General features: G+C 42.9%; 1 protein-coding gene across 1 annotated transcript; it reads left to right on the top strand.

Moving 5' to 3' along the window:
* The first annotated feature begins 10,529 nt into the window (after positions 1 to 10,529).
* On the top strand, positions 10,530 to 26,038 carry STARD4 (StAR related lipid transfer domain containing 4). The gene is made up of 7 exons (XM_050945995.1): positions 10,530 to 10,616; positions 14,449 to 14,584; positions 14,977 to 15,092; positions 19,043 to 19,092; positions 20,297 to 20,423; positions 23,795 to 23,909; positions 24,678 to 26,038. The coding sequence occupies exons 3-7, from the start codon at positions 14,988 to 14,990 to the stop codon at positions 24,902 to 24,904; spliced, it is 624 nt and encodes a 207-aa protein (XP_050801952.1). The 5' UTR covers positions 10,530 to 10,616; positions 14,449 to 14,584; positions 14,977 to 14,987; the 3' UTR covers positions 24,905 to 26,038.
* Positions 26,039 to 26,414: the final 376 nt, after the last annotated feature.

Genomic DNA, 26,414 nt, shown 5'->3' with positions numbered 1-26,414 from the left:
TAGCTTACAGAACTTTTTCCATAAGTGCGGATTTGCATAAGTCAGGTCTTGCATAACCCGGGGAGTGTCTGTATTAGTATTGAAGTAGCCCCTAAGTGCCCCAATCATAGGTCGGGGCCTCATTGTCTAGGTCAGTGGCTCTCAAACTTTCCAGACTACTGTACCCCCCCCCCCGCTAAGTTTCACCTCACTTAAAATCTACTTGCTTACAAAATCAGACATAAAAATACAAAAGTGTCACAGCATGCTATTACTGAAAAATTGCTTAGTTTCTCATTTATACTGTATAATTATAAAATAAACCAATTGGAATATAAATATTGTACTTACATTTCAGTCTATAGTACATAGAGAAGTATAAACAAGTAATTGGTTGTATGAAATTTTAGTTTGTGTGGACTTCCCTGGTGATATTTATGTAGCCTGTTATAAAACTAGGCCAAGAGCTAGATGAGTTGATGTACCCCCTGGAAGATCTCTGTGTACCTCTAGAGGTAGACATACCACTGGTTGAGAATTACTGGTCTAGTGCTGTACAAACACAAAAATAAGTATTTGATCTTAATAAGATCAATGTATTGTTCTGAGGAATAGTGTTGGTAACACACCATGAAAGCTTTCAAATGTGAATTGAATGCAGCGTTTATATATTCATAAGAGTTTAAGGCCAGAAAGGCCCAATGGATAATCTAATCTGACTTCTTGTATACCACAGAATAGTAAATGTCACCCAGTTACCTTTGTATTGAACCCAATAACTTGTGTTTGAATAAAGCATATCTTTCTGGAAGTTATCGAGTCCTGATCTGAACACATCAACAAATGGAGAATCCACACTCACACACCCCCGTGGTGGGTTGTTCCAGTGATTTATCACCCTCACTGTTAAAAATGTGTGTCCTATTTCCAATTTGAAATTCATAAAAACAGAGAATCATAGAATATCAGAGTTGGAAGGGACCTTAGGAGGTCATCTAGTCCAACCCCCTGCTCAAAGCAGAACCAATCCCCAACTAAATCATCCCAGCCAGGGCTTTGTCAAGCCTGATCTTAAAAACCTCTAAGAAAGGAGATTCCACCACCTCCCTAGATAACCCATTCCAGTACTTTACCACTCTCTGAGTGAAAAAGTTTTTCCTAATATCCAACCTAAACCTCCCCCACTGCAACTTGAGACCATTACTCCTTGTTCTGTCATCTGGTATCACTGAGAACAGTCTAGATCCATCCTCTTTGGAACCCCCTTTCAGGTAGTTGAAAGCAGCTATCAAATCCCCCCTTATTCTTCTCTTCTGCAGACAAAATAATCCCAATTCCCTCAGCCTCTCCTCATAAATCATGTGCTCCAGTCCCCTAATCATTTTTTTTGACCTCCGCTGCACTCTGTCTAATTTTTCCACATCCTTCTTGTAGCGTGGGGCCCAAAACTGGATACAGTACTCCAGATGAGGCCTCACCAATGTCGAGTAGAAGGGAATGATCAAGTCCCTCAATCTCCTGGCAGTGCTCCTACTTATACAGCCCAAAATGCTGTTAGCCTTCTTGGCAACAAGGGCACACTGTTGACTCATATCCAGCTTCTCGTCCATTGTAACCCCTATGTCCTTTTCTGCAGAACTGCTGCCTAGCCACTTGGTCCCTAATCTGTAGCAGTGCATAGGATTCTTCCATCCTAAGTGCAGGACTCTGCACTTGTCCTTGTTGAACTTCATCAGATTTCTTTTGGCTCAATCCTCTAATTTGTGTAGGTCCCACTGTATCCTATTCCTACCCTCCAGCATATCTACTACTCCTCCCAGTTTAGTGTCACCTGCAAACTTGCTGAGGGTGCAACCCATGCCATCCTCCAGATCATTAATGAAGATATTGAACAAAACTCATCCCAGGACCGACCCTTGGGGCACTCCGCTTGATACTGGCTGCCAACTAGACACGGAGCCATTGATCACTACCTGTTGAGCTCGATGATCTAGCCAGCTTTCTATCCACCTTATAGTCCATTCATCCAGCCCATATTTCTTTAACTTGCTGGCAAGAATACTCTGGGATACAGTATCAAAAGCTTTGCTAAAGTCAAGGAATAACACATCCATTGCTTTTTCCTCATCCCAGAGCCAGTTATCTCATCATAGAAAGCAATTAGGTTAGTCAGGCATGATTTGCCCTTGCTGAATCCATGCTGACTGATCCTGATCACTTTCCTCTCCTCGAAGTGCTTCAAAATTGATTCTTTGAGGACTTGCTCCATGATTTTTCCAGGGACTGATGTGAGGCTGACTCGCCTGTAGTTCCCCGGATCCTCCTCCTTCCCTTTTTTAAAGATGGGAACTACATTAGCCTTTTTCCAGTCATCCAGGACCTCCCCCGATTGCCATGAGTTTTCAAAGATAATGGCCAACGGCTCTGCAATCAGATCCACCAACTCCTTTTGCACCCTTGGATTCAGTGCATCCAGCTTCATGGACTTGAGCTCATCCAGCTCTTTTAAATAGTCCTGAATCACTTCTTTCTCCACAGAGGGCTGGTCACCTCCTCCCCATGCTGTGCTGCCCAGTGCAGTAGTCTGGGACCTGACCTGGTTCGTGAAGACAGAGGCAAAAAAAGTCTTTTTCCACATCCTTTGTCACTAGGCTGCCTCCCCCATTCAGTAAGGGGCCAACACTTTCCCTGGCCGCCTTCTTATTGCTAACATACCTGTAGAAACCCTTATTGTTACTCTTAACATCCCTTGCTAGCTGCAACTCCAATTGCGATTTGGCCTTCCTGATTTCACTCCTGCATGCCTGAACAATATTTTTATACTTCTCCCTGGTCATTTTGTCCCAGCTTCCACTTCTTGTAATCTTCTTTTTTTGTGTTTAAGATCAGCAAGGATTTCACTGTTAAGCCAAGCTGGTCGCCTGCCATATTTACTATTCTTTCTACACATCGGGATGGTTTGTTCCTGAAACTTCAATAAGGATTCTTTAAAGTACAGCCAGCGCTTCTGGACTCCATTCCACCTCATGTTATTCTCCCAGGGAATCATGCCCATCAGTTCCCTGAGGGAGTCAAAGTCTGCTTTTCTGAAGTCCAGGGTCCATATTCTGCTGCTCTCTTTTGTCAGGATCCTGAACTCATTCATCTCATGGTTACTGCTTCCCACCCACTTTTGCTTCCCCTACTAATTCTTCCCTGTTTGTGAGCAGCAGGTCAAGAAGAGCTCTGCCCCTAGTTGGTTCCTCCAGCACTTGCACCAGGAAATTGTCCCTTACACTTTCCAAAAACTTCCTGGATTGTCTGTGGACTGCTGTATTGCTCTCCCAGCAGATATCGGGATGATTGAAGTCCTGCAGGAGAACCAGAGCCTGTGATACAGTAACTTCTGTTAGTTGCCTAAAGAAAGTCTCATCCACCTCATCCCCCTGGTCAGGTGGTCTATAGCAGACTCCCACCACGACATGACCCTTATTGCTCACACTTCTAAACTTAATCCAGAGACTCTCAGGCTTTTCTGCAGTTTCATACCAGAGCTCTGAGCAGTCATACTCCTCTCTTACATACAATGCAACTTCCCCACCTTTTCTGCCCTGCCTGTACTTCCTGAATAATTTATATCCATCCATGACAGTACTCCAGTCATGTGAGTTATCCCACCAAGTCTCTGTTATTCCAATCACATCATAATTCCATGACTGTGCAGGACTTTCAGTTCTCCCTCCTTTTTTCCAGGCTTTTTTCATTTGTGTGTAGGCACTTAGGATAACTTGATGAACATCCTGCTTTCTCCGTATGAGATAGGAGTCCTCCCCTCTTGCGCTCTCCTGCTCGTGCTTCCTCCTGGTATCCCACTTCCCCACTTATCTAAGGGCTTTGGTCTGGTTCCAGCTTCAGCCACTGGTTCTTGCTACACCTTTCTCCACTAGATTAAAGACACCAATATTTTCTTCCCATGAAGGTACTCAGACACTGTAATCAAATCATCTCTCAATCTTTTTAGATATATTAAATAGATTGAGCTCTTTAAAACAGGGTTTCTCAACCTTTTTCTTTCTGAGGCTCCCCCCTCAACATGCTATAGAAACTCCAAGGACCACCTATGCCACAACAACTGTTTTTCTGCATATTCAATAAATTAAAAGCCAGGGCCAGTGTTAGGGAGTAGCAAGCAGGGCAACTGCCTGGGGCAACTGCCAGCTTTCTGCCTTGGGTGCCAGCAAGTCCAATGCCGGCCCTGCTCTCTGGTTTATTTTGGTGGACCCCCTGAAACTTGCTTGCGGCACCCCAGAGGTCCTGGTCACCTGGTTGAGAACCACTGCTTTAAAACACTCACTGTAAGGCATTTTCTTCAGCCCTTGAATATTTTTTTGGTTCTCTTATGCACCCTCTCCATTTTTAGTTTATGGGAAGCACTTTAATGAATTAAAGTATTTTAATACATTTACATAGGAGATATTTCTATGGAAACACTACATATTTAATACTGAACTAGCCACAAGCCAAACTGTTAGATTAAACTGTCTCCTTTTTAGTGAACCTAAATCTTCATATCAAAGTCATTTACCAATTTTAGGGATTTTTAACAAAATTTAAACATTCATCTAATGATTTGTGAAAATTAAGAAGTGGTTGCTGAATCAGTCCGGATCTGGAAGATTTTATAAAGAAATGAACAAATATGTTCATTATGTCAAAAAGTTCCAAGCCATCATAACAGGGCCAGTCATACCATATTTTATTATATAATATCTAACAATAGAATCACAGGCCCAATTCCTTCCTGAAATACATACATATCTTACAACTCGTCCAGTGTTGGATGATGTTTTGCAGGTTAAGCAGGCAGAATTAAGAAAAGGACACAGTGCCTGTGATCAAATCTTAGCTTTGACCATCTTTATTGAAAAGGTTTTCAACAAAATCTGAAGACAGGAACCATCTTCCTGGATTTGTCCACCACTTATGACATAGTTTGGCATACAAGCCTTTTGTGTAATTCTCTTGAGTTGCCCTGCATTAGGTCATCAAATAGTAGAGGTTTTCCCCTAAAACAGGCGGTTCAGAGTACACATGGATGGCCATTGCAGTTCTTGGAAGTGTCAGATCAACAGTCTTCTTCAAGGTTCGGTTCTTTCACCAATGCTATTCAATGTGTACATCAACAACTTGCCAGTAACACTCTGATGCAAGTTTATTTATGACAATGACATCTGCGGCAGCTATCAAGCTCAGTCCTTCTCAGAAATTGACATGGTCCTGAATGATGCTATGGAGCTTATGGCAGACTATTGTAGTTGACAGTGTTTACAGACAAGCTTTTGCAAGATGGTTTCTAGTGTATTTCATCTGCACAATGCAAGCACAAGACACAAGTTAAATATTTTCTGAAACAGCCAAAGTCTGCAGCACAACCCAAAACTGGTTTACCTCAACATGATATTGGATAGGTCACTGATGTACCACAACCACTTGAAGAAGCAGCAACCAAAGTTAGCACTCAGAACAACCTGTCAGAAAACTGGTTGGCTCAATCTCGAGTGCAAGCACCCGGACGCTTAGAACATCAGCCCTTACGGTCTGCTATTCAACAGCGGAATACTGTGCTTTTGTCTGGTGTCCCAAATGAGGCTGGTTGATGTAGAGCTTAACAAAGGTATGCACACTGTTAGTGGAACTTTACGTGCCACTCCATTGCTGTGGCTGCCAATATTTAGTAACATAGCACTGCTGTGAGGGAGCTCTATGATGATGCTGGCCAAGATCCGCTAGAAGACCTGTCTTTGTACACAGACCTCTTCAACCACCCGCCAGCTTGCCTGTCTTCTAGATGCCCTTTATGGTCACTTATGCCACCACAGGACATGACTATAGAATCTGTTTGGCGTAACGAATAGTCAATAATGACAGTCATTAATCACTCATCACTGACTCAACCACCGGTCAACCAGGTTTTGATCTGCCAAGGAACCTGTAGCCATCCCTGAACCAGTTTTGAACAGGACAGGGCAACTGTGTGGTCAGTCTCTTAAAATGGGGTCTCTCTAATGACACTGATGACTCTAAACACTGGAATAGATTGCCTAGGGAAGTTGTGGAATCTCCATCTCTGGAGATATTTAAGAGTAGGTTAGATAAATGTCTATCAGGGATGGTCTAGACAGTATTTGGTCCTGCCATGAGGGCAGGGGACTGGACTCGATGACCTCTCGAGGTCCCTTCCAGTCCTAGAGTCTATGAGTCTATGAGTCTATGATGTAACTGCAGTCAACTTCAAACTATGTTGCATATCCTTGACAAGTGCCCACTGACTTACTTTGACAGTCGCTATTGGCTCTTCATCTGGCTGATGACAACGCTATCAAACGGCTGGGCACTTTGTACATACCCTGAAGAAGACTGAATATATTTGTAGCCAAACCAAGCAACCACAACCAGTGGCACTGGTTCAGTTTTAGCGGCTTTTGTTGGTATGGACATATTGGAAGATCAATGAATTACCAAGCATGTTAACCAAGAAATGCCACTACACAGTTGGCAGCCACATGGTTGCCAAAAGGTTCAGTGGTGCAGTGGGTGCCAATTATGGACATAGATTGAACATCCAGACCGTCTTAAGGACCGAGCAAGAGATTGATCCAGGTGGCACTTGATCTTCTAGGAAGCCTACAAATCTTTGTGATTTGCTTTGATGATACCCTCAAAACCCCTGCTAAGCTACTACCTAACCCTGGAGACACCTCAATTCCCACTATTAAAGTACAGGAAGTCTCTGCTTGAGGGCACATAAACTACCCCCTCAGTCTAGGTGCCTGGGCTCCTATCTCATGCCTAAGTTGCAGTGGGAGCCTCAAAGCAGCTGAAACTGAACATTGCTCTGCCAATCTCACCTGCAGGGTCTGATCTGGCAGGTGTGCTCTGAATATACCTAACTCAACACAAAAGGGCTATTGCATATTTAATTATTGATATGTGAGGACAGCTTAAACAGGAGACACTGAGACTCTTCCACCCCCGAATGTCCCATAGGCCAGTGATTAGGTCACTCACCTGAGAAGTGGGAAACTCATATTCAAATTCCTTCTTCTCATCTGGCAGAGAGGAGAGCTGAACCTGGGTCTCTGACATCCTGTGTGAGTATCCTCATCACTGGGCTAAAAGTTATAAGGGGATCCCACTTCCTTCCTTGGCTTTTTTGTGTGTGCATTTAGGCATTCACCAGCACCATTCTTCCAAGAAATGGGTAAGGTGCCTGACTCCAGGATAGGATTCAGAGCTGTGGGTCCCAAGTGAAAATAGATGCTTCTCTCCAGCCTGCACTTAGACTTCTAACTTCCTGAGAGGGATGGAGTTTAAGACACCACCATCACATTCCTCTTCATCTGCGATGGCCTAGCTTAGGCAGTTCCCTGACTAGGGTGCTGGCTTTTGTGAGTCCTGGTCATAGGTGCTTATCATTCCCCATGCTTTGTATAGGGAGCCTAGGTGCCTAACTCAGGGTTTATGATATCACTGAGGGGCAAGGTGCCCAAATGTTAGGTACTGCAACATGCAGCATTGCAGCTAAGACCCTTGTGGATTTGGGCCCTTGTTGCTAGCAGAGGGCTAGCAGTGGCTGCTGCAGAGGGATACAAGGTAGCAGGGTACAGGAAGAGGTGTCTGAGAGTAACTCCAAGACTGTCTTATTATACCCCTATACTTATTATTCCTCTTAGGAGTTAGGTTAGGAACTGTTTAACTGGTAAAAGCAATTGTATCTAGGGTATGTGCATCCTCTATTTTATCTGCCCTACCAAAGCAATCCTCTGTTACTGAGTGTGTGAGTGTTTATCAGAACCCACTGAAGTCTACAGCCTGTAGAACCTAGTGCTTGGAGTACTTGCAGTGTTTGCCTTCAACCTCATGGTACACAGAGTATACTCTCAGACCCCTGAAGGGAAACAGCACACTGCAACTCTGCAGTGCAGGTCAGGTACCAAATCTGAGATCGAGGCTAAAAATGTAAACTGATAATGACTTGTTCATCCAAGGCACTGCTAGCTCTCAAACTATACTACAGAATATCATACAACACACTCACACCACTCGTCAAAAAGGGCTTTGCCTTGAAGGTTATCAAAATCAGGTTCAGTTGGACTGAAGAAGTGGGAAGATGAGCAGTGACAAATTCTGGATTTGAGGATCCTCTTTAAAAAAATCACCTGCTACCAGTCCCCTCTTTTTAGCTTGAGTCACATTGCCAACCACAACTGCAGCAGTATGACTCGATTGCTTTGTGAATCACCATTCAATAAGCAGGGGGCTGCACTCTGCACTAACTTAAGTTTCCAAGTGCTTTAAGGCCGTGTATAGAGAATTCCATTAGCCTAATCATGAGCTGACAAAGGCAGAGATACTAGCCAGTTCTGCATCAGAAAGAAAATAAGTCATATGTTCTTTACCCAGTGCATCTAAAATAGCAGGCTAGGACATAGCTGAGCCTTCAAGAGTAGAAGGGAATCCAAAATGATTCCTTAACCCTAAAACTGAATAGTAAGCAGAAGACATATTCTTTTATCAGGAGAATTGATAATCCTCTATTATACCACACCATAGCAGATTTAAACCAAGGAATATTAACACTTCAAGTTTGGTGTGGATAAAATTACCTCAGAAGTTTTAACAGAGGAAGTTAAATTAATATAACAGAATACTATGGGTACTCATTTAAAAAAAAAGTAACACTTTTTTTGGTCAAAATACACTGGCATTGCCTATTGATTGATTTGCTTGAAGTTATGGGTGCCTGTCATCAGGAAACTGACAGATATTGGTAGGTTGCCTGGCTGATACAGACACAGTCAGATCCATTTATGCAGATTTTTTCTCTAAAGTTATGGAGTAACTGTGTTAATTTTCTTGAGATTGCAAGGTCCTTAAACTAATCCTGCACAGGTGAGATCCACACTAGCCATATTGCTATCAAAGCCTGGGCCACCTCACTCTGATCTGCAAGTTTGCGAAAGGGACAACATGTCTGTGATCAGGATCTATTTGGAGCATTTGATTGCTTGAAGTGAAAGAAGTTGACTTGTGTATGTAGTGTGCTGATAAATATTAAGTCCCCTAGCAGCAGGGGGGGGACGGTTTCAAGAGGAACCCAAAGAAAATTAAAAAATTGTTGTCCGCTAGTCTCTCTTGCCTCAAGGTGTCCCTAATGGGATCAAGGCATAGCTTTTGCCTAGTGTGCCTACCACAGAGACTGAAAAGCTGTGAGACAACCAGGTCTCATGTTGTTCTGTGCCTGCACGTGGTTGGCTGAGGCTTCAATAAAGCCTCCGAGAAACCCTAAGCACATACAAATGAACAGGCCCAGTGTGGGATAGGGGGCTGCCCTAGACTAGGGGGTCAAACCCACTGAGCAGCCAAAGCCCCCGAGCCACAGCTTGTCCTGCCCCCCATTCAGCCACAAGCCCTCCAGACTGGTGGCAGCACTGTGCACCACTGTCACTGTCAGGATGCTGGATACAGAAAACACCTTGCCTGCCCAGTCACCCAGTCACATTCTTCAGACCTACCCAACCCATCAGTCCACTCCCCCTGGCCAATCACTGCACTGTGCCTAGCAGCAGCTAATCAGAAGTCCCCACCTGCCCCATCTCAGCCAATGAGGTCTCTCTTATGTCAGTGGAAGGCATGTTGCGTGCATCCGAGACTCCGCCCATCCCCCCTAGCCGAAAGGGTGGAAGTGCAGGCCCTAATTCCGCGGCTTTATCAACTCAGGCTGGCGAAATGAGACGGGCCGACGCGCTCTGTGATTGGCTGCGCGGGGAAGCCGGCTGCGCGCTCATTGGCTGCCGGCGTCGGCTGCTCTGCCGGCTGAGGAGGCTCAGCCGCACCTGGCCCATCGCGGCGGCGGGAGCGATGCCAGGCGGGGAGCGCGGCAACCCCTTGCCTTCGGGCACAGGTGAGTAAGGGGCGGCCCCTCCCGCAGCCTGATGGGGGGCCCCCGAGTGGGAACGGGGGCGGCGCTCCGCGGCCAGGGGCCTGCCAGGGGGCACCGGCTCCAGGGCAAACTCCGGAGCCGCCGCCGGGCGCTCGGGAGCCCGGGCCTGGGCAGGGGGATGGTGCGTGGCGGGGCAGGACAGGAGCCAGCCGCACAGCGGGCCCGGGCCCCGGCGCTGGACGGGGATCCGGGCTCAGCGCCCCGCGTCGGGCAGCCGCTGGAGCCCGGCCCCTTGGGCAAAGGGACCCGGATAACCCGCCCTGCCCGGCATCAATTCGCTCACGTCAGTCCTCCGCTGCTGAGGTACAGAGACCTCTGCCCCAGTGCTGCGTGCGCTCCCCGGGGGCTGAGGGCAGCCTCTGCCCGCCCCGGGGCGAGCATAGCGTGTAGCGCTTACATCTCCCGTATTAACAGCCGCGACCGAGTGCGCCCTGCCCTCGCTTAGCGTTGTACGAGCTTACTTCAATCCTGTTCCCCCCCTCCCCCTCCCCGTGATGCGTAAACTTGGGTTCATTAATTGGAAATGTTTCCGACTTCCTCTTTGTGATGCTGTGGTATATACGGTGAGCAGTATTTCATCTATTCTTTGGGATAGTCAAACGTTGATCTTTTGTATGTTCCCTGAATCTCATTCGCTGCATATTAGCGAACCACGGTGGGTGAGTTATCTTTTATTGGATCTACTTCTGTTCATGAGAGAAACATAGGCATGGTAAAAGCAGCAAAGAATCCTGTGGCACCTTATAGACTAACAGACGTTTTGGAGCATGAGCTTTCGTGGGTGAATACCCACTTCTTCAGATGCATGTGGTGGAAATTTCCAGGGGCAGTATATATATGCTAGCAAGCAAGCTAGAGATAACGAGGTCAGTTCAGTCAGGGAGGATGAGGCCCTGTTCTAGCAGTTGAGGTGTGAAAACCAAGAGAGGAGAAACTGGTTCTGTAGTTGGCAAGCCATTCGCAGTCTTTGTTCAATCCTGAGCTGATGGTGTCAAATTTGCAGATGAACTGAAGCTCAGCAGTTTCTCTTTGAAGTCTGGTCCTTGAAGTTTTTTTGCTGCAGGATGGCCACCTTGTGGTCTGCAATAGTGTGGCCAGGGAGGCTGAAGTGTTCCCCTACAGGTTTTTGTATATTGCCATTCCTAATGTCTGATTTGTGTCCATTTATCCTTTTCCGTAGAGACTGTCCAGTTTGGCCAGTGTACATAGCAGAGGGGCATTGCTGGCATATGATGGCGTATATTACATTGGTGGATGTGCAGGTGAATGAACCAGTGATGGTGTGGCTGATCTGGTTAGGTCCTGTGATGGTGTCGCTGGTGTAGATATGTGGGCAGAGTTGGCATCGAGGTTTGTTGCATGGATTGGTTCCTGAGCTAGAGTTACTATGGTGCGGTGTGCAGTTACTGGTGAGAATATGTTTCAGGTTGGCAGGTTGTCTGTGGGCAAGGACTGGCCTGCCACCCAAGGCCTGTGAAAGTGTGGGATCATTGTCCAGGATGGGTTGTAGATCCTTGATGATGCGTTGGAGGGGTTTTAGCTGGGGGCTGTATGTGATGGCCAGTGGAGTCCTGTTGGTTTCTTTCTTGGGTTTGTCTTGCAGTAGGAGGCTTCTGGGTACACGTCTGGCTCTGTTGATCTGTTTCCTTATTTCCTCGTGCGGGTATTGTAGTTTTGAGAATGCTTGGTGGAGATTTTGTAGGTGTTGGTCTCTGTCTGAGGGGTTAGAGCAGATGCGGTTGTACCTCAGTGCTTGGCTGTAGACAATGGATCGTGTGATGTGTCCGGGATGGAAGCTGGAGGCATGAAGGTAGGCATAGCGGTCGGTAGGTTTTCGATATAGGGTGGTGTTAATGTGACCATCACTTATTTGCACCGTGGTGTCAAGAAAGTGGACCTCCCGTGTAGATTGGTCCAGGCTGAGGTTGATGGTGGGGTGGAAGCTGTTGAAATCATGGTGGAATTTTTCCAGAGTCTCCTTCCCATGGGTCCAGATGATGAAGATGTCATCAGTGTAGCGTAGGTAGAGAAGGGGCGTGAGTGGACGAGAGCTGAGGAAGCTTTGTTCCAGGTCGGCCATAAAGATATTGGCATATTGTGGGGCCATGCGGGTGCCCATAGCAGTGCCACTGATGTGGAGATATATATTGTCATCAAATTTGAAATAGTTGTGTGTAAGTAGTGGTAGTGACATGGTATTTGTCAATAGTAATTGCTTATAAGTAATAACAAGATGTCTTAATATGCCATCCTTGGAACTAAACTCCCTATAGATTTAAGTAGTCTGCCTCTATTGGTCTGTAAGGTGTGTTGCAGAACCCATTTATTTTTGTGGTCTTTTAGAAATGGGAGAGTACTATGAGGTTTTTGTTTGTTCGTTTTGTTTTTTGAAGGGTGATGGTGGAGGATGCAGGTATGTTGCAGTATTTATTTCCTTTCTGTCAGGTAAATTTTAGTTAAGTCTTATTAAAAAAAAAAACCTTACAACATTGCAGTGATAAAAGTTCTCTTGACTATAGGCCGCTGCTCTGGATGCACTGAGAGCTAAGTAAATTAGACAGTTAGTTTAGGGGTGAGTGTTGTATTAAGATTGTGAAGTGTGGAGCAGTAGGAGCCCTATGAGATTTCTGGCTTACTCAGCTAAAATTCCTCTAGGGCAAGCTTACTGAATGGGCAGGTCTGCCACCATTTGTAAGGTTAGTTGGAGTGTTTTGGTCTCCTGAAGAAATTAGTGCCACCACTGCCACTAATTTGGGAGCAGTACCTCTGGTTTCTATCTTGTTTACAACTGACTCCCTGCTCAAGAATTTGAGGAAAGGAGGGAAAATTCCTTGTTCCCTTGTTGTTTTCATCTTCCATGCGCACCCTACTCAAGACAAATCAGTTTAAACCTAGGAGTTGTATTTTAAAAACTACCTAATATTAATCAATTTTTCCATTAATTATACTATAAAAAAAATCAATTAGAAAAATATTCCACTGCAAGATATTGAACCCAAACAGAGCATTGTGCTAGTGCATGAAAGGTAGAAAGAGAAACTAACCAGATAGCAGTGAGAAAGTAAACTTATTTCTCTGGCAAGGGTGAAAGTAACTTACAGGACATACTGGTACTGTCGGAGTCCTGAGGGGGCGTGGCCTCAAACAGAAGAGGTGGTGCCTCTCAGGAGTTAAAGGCCCTGGGGCATGGCTGTGACTGGGAGCCCCAGGGCCTTTAAATCAACCTGGAGCTCCCAGCTGAAGAGGTGGCTGGGAGCCCCTGGGACAAATTAAAGGGCCCAGGACTCCAGCTGCCGCAGAGCTCCGGGCCCTTTAAATCAGGCCCCAGCCCGGCCGCTGGAGCTATGGGGGCGGATTTAAAGGGCTCAGAGCTCCCTTGGCTGCGGGCAGTCCAGAGCCCTTTAAATCCAGCCCCAGCCCGGCCACCAGAGCCATACTGGACTGAACTAGCTTATTTTCACCTCTGCTGTCTGGTTTCATAGCCCAAGCTGATAGTTCATTTGCAATAACAGGGTTGGGTCCTACCATTGGGTTTCCCATTGATTTCAATGGGATTGCACAAAGCACTAGGACTCCATGTTTAAGCAAGTAAATGGCTACCCTCACTTGATTTTAAAAACTTTAAAATTAATCTAAAATGCTACTGATTTTAAAAAAATAAACCTTAAGTCCTCAAGTAAGTTTTTTTTTTTTTCTTCCATTTTTACAGTAATCCTTTATGTAAGAAGAATAGAGCAGATCTTCTCTGAAATGGCTGTAGTTTTTAAGATTGTAGTTGTATTTTACTTAAGAATGGGATCCCTTTTTTTTAAATAAAGACTAATTGTCAAATGTTTAATTTCAAATGCAAGAATTAACTAATTTTATTAGCTATGGGCTACATCCATAGAGGGATTTAGGTGCCTTATCACTTTAAGTGCTTAGGTCCAAAATCAGCAAAGAGTCCTGTAACACCTTATAGACTAACAGACGTATTGGAGCATGAGCTTTCGTGGGTGAATACTAACTTTGTCACCCATGAAAGCTCATGCTCTAATATGTCTGTTAGTCTATAAGGTGCCACAGGACTCTTTGCTGCTTTTACAGATCTAGACTAATACGGCTACCCCTCTGATACTGGGTCCAAAATGTCCATCCTCAGAACCTTTGCCCAGCTGCCATCCAGCCCTGGAGGCCCTCTTATGCTTAAATTTCTGCTGGTGGGTATGCAGAAAGCTGCCTCAGCATCTAGCTTTTTCTTCAGCCTCAGTGGGATCCTTGAACTACATGTTCCTGTTTGTCTTTCCTGTGGGACCCAATTTGGTAGGCATTCTTGGAGAACACCTAATCACAATAAAACACTGGCAATATAGTGTTCCCTTTATACCCAATAGTTAGAGCCCTCACCCAGGATGTAGGAGATCCAAGTTGAAATCTTCACTCTTTTGCAATTGTCCTTTTCATTTTTCCATTTGCAAATTTAACACCATTAATTTGAGTTTGAATAGGGACTGGGAGTGGCTGGCTCATTACAAAAGCAGCTTTTCCTCTCCTGGAATTGACACCTCCTCCTCTGTTATTGGGAGTGGACTGCATCCACCCTGATTGAATTGGCCCTGTCAACACGGGTTCTCCACTTGTGAGGTAACTCCCTTGTTTTCATATGTCATTATATAATAACTGCATCTGTAACTTTCACTCAGTGCATCTGAAGAAGTGGGTTTTTTACCCATGAAAGCTTATGCCGAAATAAATCCATTAGTCTTTAAGGTGCCACCGGACTCCTTGTTGTTTTTGTGGATACAGACTAACATGGCTACCCTCTGATAATTTAAAATGCAGTGTACACCTATTTGGACACTCAGGCAGAGGTGGCCTTAGTTCACTTTAGCTTAATCCTTTTAATTCAATTTAGTTTTCTTGAGTGTTCCTGCCCTTAAACTGTTGGTTCCAGATGTCAGACAGTGATTAGCTCAGAGAGAAACTAAGCCCTCTTAATGGCTGATCTTGAACTTAAATTGTAAATTTCTATACAGGAGAAAAAAGAATGGAAATCCTTCCAGATGCAGCTTCTCTGGCAACAAAGCTGAAAAATACTCTAATCCAGTACCACAGCATTGAAGATCGTGAATGGCGAATTGCTAAGAAAGCGGTAAATGATCCAATTACAACTTCTTGTATGTAATTGTACTACTGTTTTCTTTATCGGATGAGTAGTAAGGCATTTTTTCCCTTCTTCTCACACACACCTAAATAATGGTAGTTTGAGAAGTTTGTTACACAGTGCTTTCAAATGGAATTCCCTGTACAGCAGAGGACCCAAGTCAGCTCCACTTTTGCTTGTCTGCTTTGAGTCCTAATACTGACCTTTGGGGGTCTAGGGCTTGAGCAGAAATGTTCTATGTCTTTACTTGTATCCATAGTTGGAAACGTATCTCACGCTAGAAACAGTTCTCCAAGTTTTCCTTTATAAAGGTGTGGACTTTCCTTGGAACGATCTGTTTCAAACATTTCTATTTTTTTCTTTTAAGATTAGGAATGGGTTCTGATTTGTTGGTGCAAGTTTATCAGATTGGTAGGAACTAGTGTAGTAAGTTAGTATTTTTGCTGCCTGCTGTGCAGTAGCAGATTTTTGGGCCTTTGTGGTCAGTTTGTTTTCAAGCAGATAGTGGTGATGCAGAATCACATTTTTCCTAGTGTAATTTGCTAATTTACAAAATATAAATAAATCGTATTTCTTAAAACAGGAGTACTAACAAACATCACATAGAAAACTCCCTTTTTGCAGAAACCTCAGAGAAGGGACCTGTGTGCTGTCCCCAGAAGCAGATGTCTTGCACCTCTGTCTCTTTCCTAGGCCTCACAAGTCTCATAGCTTCAGTTTCCTCTGACCACTGTAATCTCTAAATTTTACACATGGGGGAAAAATTTTGTCCAAGACTGTTCACGAACGCCTAGACAGGTGGATCTGGGCATCTACTTTCCTTTTGTGAAGTTATTCCACTACTCTAAAGAATCTCAGAGTTCAGCAGCCCAAGAAACCCACATGACTCTGAATAACTCTGGGTATGGTTACTGTGTGGCATTTTTGCTCTCTCTGGGAGGTTTCATCCTGAGTGTTTATACACCTGTGATTCCCCAATCTGAAAACAAGTCCCTCGGAGTAACTCCAAGACACCTAAACATAGTTTTATACTTTTCCATTCTTACTGTGTCTTTTAGAGAATATGTTTTTTTGTTTTTTTTACTGTGTCAGACTCTAGTGGGGTCCGGCAGTGGTCAGTCCTGGGTCTGATACTATTCAGTTTTTTCATTAATGGCTTGGATAATGGAGTGGAGAGTGTGCTTATTAAAGTTGAAGATGACTCCAAGGCAGGAGTGTTTGCAAGCATTTTGGAGGTCAGGATTAGAATTCAAAACCGTCCTGACAAATTGGAGAATTTGTCTGAATTTAATGAGATGAAATTCAATAAAGGAAGGAAGAAAGAAAGAAAGAAAGAAATAACCAGTCAAATGCACAACTTGGTAGGTAGTAGTGCTGCTGATAGGCTCTGGGGGCTGTAGTGGATCACAAATGCGAGCTAACTGTGATGCAGTTGCAAAAAAAGCTAATATTCTGGGGTGTATTAACAGGCATATCATATGTAGGACATGGGAGGTAATTGTGTTGCTGTACCTGGTACTGGTGAGTCCCCAACAGGAGTACTATGTCCAGTTCTGGGTGCCTCACTTTAGGAAGGATGTGGACAAATTGGAGAGAGTGCAGAGAAGAGCAACAAAAGCGATGAAATGTTTAGAAGACCTCTCCTTTGAGGAAAGGATTAAAAGCCTGGGCATATTTTAGTCTTGAGAAAAGACTGGAGGAGGAAGGGAGACCTGATAAGACTTCAAATATGTTAAGGGCTGTTTTAAAGAAGACTGTGTTCAATAGTTCTCCATGTCCTCTGAAGGTAGGACAAGTAGTAATGGGCTTAATCTGCAGCAAGGGAGATTTAGGTTACATATTAGGAAAAACTTTCTAACTATAAGGGTACTTGCGCTCTGGAATAGGGTTCCAGTGGAGGCTATGGAAGCCCCATCATTGAAGGTTTTAAGAACAGGTTGGACAGATACTGGCCATGGATAGTCTAGGTTTACTTGGTCCTGCAACAGCATGTGAGAGTGGACTTGATGACTTCTCAAGGTCCCTTCCAGCCCTATGTTTCTATGATTTTAGAAGGAGATTAGTACAGAATGGAGATCACGAAAGTCTTTCCAAAATATGTAGGTAATTTCGAGCTTCCTTGGAAGCAGAAGATGCAGTGTAATATAGGAGTGGTGATTATTCAGGAAAAACCCACTGTTACAGAATAAGTGACTCACTTTTTAAAAAAAATCTAAAGAAACGTATGTCTCAGTGTACTCAATACTGACTGAAATATGTTCTTTACAGTGTGTCCATCCACCTCTGAGGCTTTATGTTGTAGTTAGTTCCAACCTCAGTTCTGCCCAGCAGCTGAGTTGCATGCCTCTGAAGATTGAGACCTAGAACACAGACATGCGTAACATGCTTTTACCTAGTCCACACCGATCAGGAAAAATGTTTTTCAACCTGTTAGGCGTAACTGATTTTAAGTTCAGCCAACTTGTATCTTTGGGTGGTGTAGACCTGCCCTTAGACACTAATGTCCTATAGCTTTAAGAGTATGTCTTCATAGCATAGTTAGCTCGAGATATCACTGAACTGTTACTCCAGCCCAACTCCCTTCCACACATACAAATCTGTAACTTAAGTCATGTGGGGCTTTAAACTCAAGCTAGTTGGCCATTGTGGGGGAGAGGGTTGGCGCTTGAGTGCTACTGAAGCTCGAGTTAGTAATGCAGTGGGGACTCAGCTTAAGTTCCTTTTGCTGAGACACACTCTAATCTTTTTCCTGGGTCAGGCAACAAATTTTGCATTTATGTAACTGTAAACAAATGGTGTGATATTGCTGCATTCACATGTCTTACATATCGTTTCTTGCTAAATGTTGTCAACGTGGTAAGTAATAAACCTGGCCTCTTTAAAAATGTGAAGAACCTGTATTAAATGTTGGTATTCCTTAAATGTGTTAAATAAAAATCATGCCTCCTACTTTTGTTTTAATAAAGGAAAAAGCCAATGCCCTGCAGGGGCGGCTCTAGACATTTCACTGCCCCAAGCACAGCGGCATGCTGCGGGGGGCGCTCTGCTGGTCGCCGGTCCCGTGGCTCTGGTGGACCTCCTGCAGGCATGCTTGCGGAGGGTCTGCTGGTCCCGCGGCTCCACCGGAGCCTCCGCAGGCACACCTGCAGGAGGTCCACCGGAGCCGCGGGATCAGCAGACTCTCCGCAGGCATGCCACCGAAGGCACCCTGCCTGCTGCCCTCCTGGTGACCGGCAGAGCGCTTCCTGTGGCATGCTGCCCCAAGCACGCGCTTGGCCCCTGATGCCCTGTAAGGGCCTACTAACCAGGTGCCAGGGCCCTAGGCTGAAAAGGCTTGTTTATGGCAAAAAGTAAAGTCCTAGTGACTATGTCCAATTTTAGCAAAAGTATTTTTTTTAAAAAGTATATGCAATGGTATAAATAGAACTTAGCATATGTTTAAAAAATTGAAAGCAGCCTGCTTTCCAATTTTTCTGCTACATGGTAGTACATTTTGTTACTTTTTCCTGGCGTCATTGCTAACAAGTTTCACACACAGTATTCAATGCAATAATTTCATGGCTAAACCTGATTGTGTTTTAATAATAATGTAGGGGGATACAGACTGGTGCTGAACCTATTTTAGTCCCTGATCAAGCAAAGCACTGAAGCATGTTAGTCACATTGACTCACACGCTTAAAAGTTAAGCATATGCTTCAGTGCTTTGCTTGATTAGGGCCTTAACTTTAGGATAACTCTGTTTCTGACAGAATCCCAACACTTGATACTGAGAAACAGCTCTTTTGAAAGAGTGCATTTGCATGTTGTTGAAAACATATGAGTATCAAAAAATATTTTTACCATGCCTAAAAACCTGTAGAATTACCCAGATGTACAATTGACGCACACTTTAGAAGTGTACATAAATAATAAATATGGTATTCTTCCACTTTTCCAGAAAGATGCAACTGTGTGGCGGAAGCCATCAGAAGAATTCAGTGGATACCTGTAAGTTTACCTTCATACTAGATAAGTAACTTTGTGGAACTTTAAGATGTTAGCAGAAGTTGGAAATGGGGGATGAAAAACCCATTCGAGCATCTAGTCCATCACCTTGTCAGTACAGAGTTATAATACTTATCTTAGAGTTTAACATTTTAATGCCTGCATCTTGTATATTGTCTCTAACAAGACACGTGACTGTCAATGAAGACTCAGTGAAATTCTTGGTCCTTTGATATCAATGGTAAAACTCCCATTGACATCAAATCGGGCAAGATTTCATCCTTAGAGTTCTTAGAAAAGTCATCTGCAAGTCCAGACTTGCTGGCAACTTGCATTTGACAGCTTACCTTTCATAATGCTGGTAATCTCATTTACCATGGAACCCGCAATGGGCTAAGATGCCATCTTGTGGTTGGGAAGAGTTGTGTGTATATGGGTTTCTTACCAGGTATGGGATCTGGTAACTTGGTGAAAGCTTCCAAGAGCCTACTAAAATAGTTAAACAGTTTCAGATGACTTTTGAACGTGGTGTGGTTTAAACTAAGATACTATTTGATATTCTAATGGACTACCAAGGCATATTTTGGTTGCTCAGTCTCAGTGGAAAAAACTAACTTACTAGTATTGGAATTACCATTTATTTGTGCTTTATGGAGACTTGACACCATCTCACCCCTTTTGTTCTCCCTTTCTGTGTTTTCTTCTTTACCTTCCCCTTCAACACTGCCCTCCACCCCTCCCTTTTACTTATCCCTCCTGTTTTCCCTAGCTGACTCTCCTGCTCCTCATGGAAGAGGAACAGCAAATTGACAAGCTGTTTCAGAGATGGAGGATGTCAGTTTTGCTCTGCCTCTCCATTTACCCATGCAGTGAGAAATACGGTAGTGATGTATTGCAGAAAATGGCCTCTCACTGAAGGTTTAAAAAAGGGACAGCATGAATGGGAGTACACCATCTTATTGACCTTTAAAATAAGCTTTAAAAAGCTAAGGAGTCATATCACATGGACTGAGAAGAGGGTTTTCAGTTTGAGAAATACAGAATGTAGCTTAAAAATCTCTCTTAAAATACCAGTTACTGCAAGGGAAAGGACTGGGTGTTGAATACGTCTTTTCCCATACCTGAATTTGTCTGATAGAATTGTTTTATCTTCAGATAACGTGTGGACAGTAAGTGGAAAGCTTAAAGGATTTCATATTTTAAACAGCTACAAAGCTCAAGGAGTTGTGGAAGACATTACCAACAGAGTAGTAGATCACATTCGTCCTGGACCTTATAGACTAGATTGGGACAGCTTAATGACTACAATGGACATTGTTGAAAAGTTTGAGGAGGTAAAAAATTGTCTTTTGGACTTATAAATAGAACATGTATTTATGTGGATGTAAATATGTAGTCTTTAGTGCATCATAGCAATTGCATCATCTTAGGATGATATTTTGTGATATAGCCTGAGAAATTAATCCATGCACATGTCTATACATTTTATCTTATGGTGTAATCTCACAAATATACAGGAGCATATAGTATACATTTCAGAAGCTTGTTGAATTGGTACAGAATTCCACCATGTCAAAATTAAGGATCAAAGGGTAAGATTTAGTAGGTTATGCTCTGGCATCTTTCAGTAAAAATCCATATTCTGAGGAAATTAAAATGTCTTATTTTTACTTTGAACGCAATCTTTAGAGCTTTAAATCTTTTATCCTGTGGGATGTAGGTTGTTTTTTTTTTAAACACTGCAAAACTACCCAACTCACCTGTTCCCTGTGGGCTGGCAACAGTATGTCATCAGGGTTTTGTGCTTGGAACCTGAATTGTGACTGCAGCGGGTCAGGACTTACCAAAAAAATAGGTTTGAAGTTCATTATGCGCTGACTCCTGTGGCACCTTATGGACTAACAGACGTTTTGAAGCATGAGCTTTTGTGGGTGAATACCCACTTTGTCAGATGCATGTAGTGGAAATTTCCAGGGGCAGGTGTGTGTATATTTTTTATATATATGCAAGCAAGCTAGAGATAACAAGGTTAGTTCAATCAGGGAGGATGAGGCCCTGTTCTAGCAGTTGAGGTGTGAAAACCAAGAGAGGAGAAACTGGTTCTGTAGTTGGCAAGCCAGACTGTGAATGGCTTGCCAACTACAGAACCAGTTTCTCCTCTCTTGGTTTTCACACCTCAACTGCTAGAACAGGGCCTCATGCCCCTGGAAATTTCCGCTACATGCATCTGACAAAGTGGGTATTCACCCACGAAAGCTCATGCTTCAAAACGTCGGTTAGTCTATATGCATCTGACGAAAGCTCATGCTCCAAAACATCTCTTAGTCTATAAGGTGCCACAGGATTTTTTGCTGCTTTTACAGATCCATACTAACATGGCTAAACAGATAGCTAAGGGTTAATGTCTCTTCCACCTGAAGCACCTGACCAGAGGACCAATCAGGAAACCGGATTTTTTCAACTCTGGGTGGAGGGAAGTTTGTGTCTGAGTCTTTGTTTTCTGTCTGCCTGCTGTCTCTGAGCTTTGGAGAAGTAGTTTTACTTTCTAATCTTCTGTTTCTAAGTGTAAGGACAAAGAGATCAGATAGTAAGTTATATGGTTTCTTTTCTTTGGTATTTGCATGAATATAAGTGCTGGAGTGCTTTGATTTGTATTCTTTTGAATAAGGCTGTTTGTTCATATTTCTTTTAAGCAATTAACCCTGTATTGTCACCTTAATACAGAGAGACCATTTGTATGTATTTTTTCTTTCTTTTTTTTCAGCTCCATCTCTTTTTTTGTTTTATTTCTAGTTCCTGTTTGTGTTTTTCCATCTCTCGCCTGTGTTCAGCTTCTCTGACTTGTTCTTCGGCCTCAATTTTTGCCTTAGAAGTCATGGTTCCGGTTTTCTTGTGTTTGGGTGCCCTCCGGTGGTTATATTCTGAACTGCAGGTTCTCTGTTGCCTCCTGAAGTCTGCCTAGCAACAGTGCCTTTAGCTAATCTTCAATGTTAAGTAAACCGGAAAAACCACTTTATTTGCATGTATATAGTGCTGGTAATGACTCTCAATGGGAGTGCTATTGTGTGACAAAAGACTCTTAATAGCACCTTAATGGTTTCTTGCTTAAGATGCAAGCCACAAACTGCCAGAGAGAGCAGAAAAAAAAATTTCTCTCTGGTTTCTTTGAAAACCAAACCCTCTCTGCTAAAAAGTCCCTAGCAGAGAAAAGAAAAATATAATATTCCTACTGGCTTCTGGATTCTATCCCACCGCTGCCACCATATCATAACTTTAGTCCCAGATTTGGACCTTAGCGTCCAAAATATGGGGGTTAGCATGTAAACCTCCAAGCTTAGTTACCAGCTTGGACCTGGTACTTGCTGCCACCACCCAAAAAATTAGAGTGTTTTGGGGCACTCTGGTCCCCCTGAAAAACCTTCCCTGGGGACCCCAAGACCCAAATCCCTTGAGTCTCACAACAAAGGGAAATAATCTTTTTTCCCTTCCCCCCCTCCAGGTGCTTCTGGAGAGATACACAGACACAAGCTCTGTGAATCCAAACAGAGTGACTCCCCCTCTCCGTTCCCAGTCCTGGAAACCAAAAGCACTTTCCTCTTCACCCAGAGGGAATGCAAAATCAGGCTAGCAAATCCAACACACACAGATCTCCCCCTGATTTCTTCCTCCCACCAATTCCCTGGTGAGTACAGACTCAATTTCCCTGAAATTTCCCAGTAAAGAAAACTCCAACAGGTCTTAAAAGAAAAAATACATACAAATGGTCTCTCTGTATTAAGGTGACAATACAGGGTTAATTGCTTAAAAGAAATATGAATAAACAGCCTTATTCAAAAGAATACAAATCAAAGCACTCCAGCACTTATATTCATGCAAATACCAAAGAAAAGAAACCATATAACTTACTATCTGATCTCTTTGTCCTTACACTTAGAAACAGAAGATTAGAAAGTAAAACTACTTCTCCAAAGCTCAGAGACAGCAGGCAGACAGAAAAAAAAGACTCAGACACAAACTTCCCTCCACCCAGAGTTGAAAAAATCCGGTTTCCTGATTGGTCCTCTGGTCAGGTGCTTCAGGTGAAAGAGACATTAACCCTTAGCTATCTGTTTATGACAGCTACCCCTCTGATATGTGCTGACTGTTAGTCTTGTCCTGGTTATTGGAAACATTCAGTACAGCACTTCAAAGCCTTTGGTTTATACATTGGTGACATCCAATTTTCCTGGCTTTAAGTTAGATCTTTACAGTGAATGATTTTACTAGAAGATTAGTATCCTTTTTAGAAATTTGTTGTTGAAGATTACTGCGTTCTATTTTATTACTAGTTTGGTGAATCAAAAGCACTTTGCAGAGCAGCCTAGTAGTTAGTGAAAAGGACTCCTGGGTTTTATTTACAAATTTTTGGGTGTCCAATTTTAGACATCTAGAGCTTAACTTAAGCCAAGGACACTCAGCTTCTGTTGTCTTTACTTGCAGTTGCTCAACACCTCCAAGTTTTAGGCACTTAAGACCTAATGTTGGACACTTTTGAAGATGGCTCTTCAATCTGCACCTTACTGTAGCCATCTGTAAAATGGGTGGCTTAGTAGGGAAGGTGGGATGTAAGTAAAAGCTTGCATTTTCAACAAAATGCAAGCTTCATATAAACATTAAGACTTCTCTTTGGTGATTCATGGTTCATTGTTTTGTTATCCTCCTGAAGAATTGCTGTTTAATGCGCTATACCACTGCTGGCCAGCTGTGGAACATCATTTCCCCAAGAGAGTTTGTTGACTTCTCTTACACAACTCAGTATGAAGAGGGGCTTCTAACATGTGGTAAGATGTCTTTGACCACTGCTTTTTCTTATTTTGCAACAGATTACCATATAGTTAAGTGTACACGCTGTTCTGAACCCCTTTAAAACTGGAAATTTTAAAGGCCTTACAAGATGTACTAGAGTGCTCCTGTATAGCACTTTACATATTCAAAGCCACATACAAATATTAGCCAAGCCACACAACATTCCTGCATATTAAGCAAGTATCACCATATTATGCATGGGAAAATTGACAGAGAAACTGTGATGCGCCCAAAGCTACACAGTGAATCAGGTGGAGTGGAAATAGAACTTGCTTATAAACGAAAGTCAACTCTGGTGTAAAGTTATTCCTTGTTCAGTGAGAGATGGTTTGAATGAAGAACGGGCAACCTCCATGCATTAAAACTACAATCCAAATCTTGGCTACTGATCCAAGCTTCTCTGAGGTGTGCCTGTCACTACTTGTAGTATCCATAAGTAGAGACTCTTACATTGCATTTGCTCTTTCAGACCCTTTATTTATTTCACATCTTTCTTCTCCTTTGCCCGCCCCCATCCACTGCAAACAAATGCTTTCTTTTGGGTCAGTTGGCTAACTATATAGTGGAGTGCATTTATTCAAAGGGATGTATTTTCTGCCACAGGACTTCAGTGAGAGATGTGCCCATGGATCCAGGAACAGAACTAGCCCTGCAACTGTGTTCATATGACAAGAAACATGGCTTCATGATCCAATCTTTTACTGACTTTTTGTAACTTTTTTTTTTATTTTTTTTTAAATTAGGGATAAGTCTAGACTATGGAGAGGTGAGACCTAATTTTGTCCGTGGATTTAATCACCCCTGTGGCTGGTTCTGTGTCCCGCTTAAGGATCGTCCTGACCAAAGTCTTTTGACGGGCTTCATCCAGACTGAACTGCGAGGGATGCTTCCTCAGTCTGCAGTAGATACTGCTATGGCTAGTACCCTGGCAAACTTTTACTCTGACCTCAGAAAGGCACTGAAAACATAATCAACTATTGACCTAAATTTCCATACATGTCTTGCAATCATCTGTTCCTCCTTGCTGTATTGTATCAAAGCTTTGATTAGGTTAGCAGGTGCTGCCTAGGGGGTATGCATACATCCCTGGCTTAACATGTGGGTTTGTGTTCCTTGCTGAGCTCTGAAAATGTATAATGTACAGACTGAACATACAAAATCATCTGCTTCCAAGGAATATTGCTCAGAATTGGGGCTCAGCCCTGGTAAATATCAAGTGACCAACTCTCACTGAAACAAGGGGAGTGGAGGGGTAATCATTATTTTGCAAGTTCAGACCAGCTGTGCTGTGGAATTTTATAGATTTTATTTTTAGGAGCTCTTTTAAAAGATTGAGAAAGATAGTCTGTATGTGCATGTATAAAAAATAGAAACATTTTAGTTTAATCCAAAATGAGATTAAGTCTGTATTACGGCTCAGAGTGGAATTCCCCACAGGGATATTAAATTGGGTATTATCACTTAAAAATTGAGCTCTTATTTGAGAGCTAAAAAGACTGACATTAGCAAATACCTATGTTATTGGCATTTCTTGTATATTAGTTCTATCTATGACTGGAAGACTTTTTAAATACAGTAGTTATGTCAAGACTAAATATTTAGTAGGAATGCATTTATAGCTGCTCAGAGCCTATTGAAGTCAACAGAAGTCTTTCCATTGTTTTTGTTAGTGATGGATCAGACCCACCTTAATCAAAGCACAAAACCCCAAGACATCCATTCATTGTCCCTTTGTGCAACTTAGCTTTTAAAAGCAGAAATGTATCTACATAGCTAAACCTGCATCTACTGTAGATAGGGTTTTATTGGTTATTATTGGAAACCTTTAACACATTTTTTCCCCACAGTTCAATTTAAAAAAAATCACTCAGTAACATTTTTAATTCTCTCCTCTGCCTCCTATATTTTTCTTTTGGATTATATCATAAAATTTGAGGTTAAATACAACATCTAGCTATGGAAGGAGCGGATAAAGTCAGTGTAGCAGCTTACAGCTTTTCTTGTGTTAAATGACCAAACATTCTCTAAACTGAAAATTGGGTGTAACTAACCACACACTAAAATGCTCTGAAAACATGAATATTTTATCTGTTTTAAAAAAAGAAAAAAACTCAAGATTTAAATTTTGTTTGTTTGTTTGTTTGTTTGAACTTGGGTAAGCAACAAGCAGAAATCTGAACTCTAGTCTCATTCAAAGCCGTATGAAAACTAAGGGCCAAATTTTTGATGGTACTTAGACAGAGGAGGTAGATGCCTTAGGCTCATCTGACAAGTCCATTGGATACCTAGCTACATCTTTAGGTGCCCTAAATATCTTTAAAAATTTGTCTCTGAGCATTTAATAATTTCTATGCATCTTTCGGAAAACTACATAGTTACCCATGCAACACTACAAATGCTTAATGAGTATGTCATTTGTTTGATTAGGGTTTGCTTTAATTGTGTAATGTAGTGAATACATATTAATTTTTTCATAATTT

This window comes from Gopherus flavomarginatus, chromosome 3 (assembly GCF_025201925.1).
Source record: "Gopherus flavomarginatus isolate rGopFla2 chromosome 3, rGopFla2.mat.asm, whole genome shotgun sequence".
In the NCBI taxonomy this organism is placed as follows: Eukaryota; Metazoa; Chordata; order Testudines; family Testudinidae; genus Gopherus; species Gopherus flavomarginatus.
Note: the sequence above shows the minus strand (reverse complement) of the source record. Positions and strands in the feature narration are given on the sequence as shown.

Coding starts and splice junctions, on each gene's coding strand:
- STARD4 (XM_050945995.1), top strand. CDS start 14,988: ATGGAAATCCTTCCAGATGCAGCTTCTCTGGCAACAAAGCTGAAAAAT. Junction 19,093..20,296: donor GAAGAATTCAGTGGATACCT/GTAAGTTTACCT, acceptor TATTTTAAACAG/CTACAAAGCTCAAGGAGTTG. Junction 23,910..24,677: donor AGAGGGGCTTCTAACATGTG/GTAAGATGTCTT, acceptor TTTTTAAATTAG/GGATAAGTCTAGACTATGGA.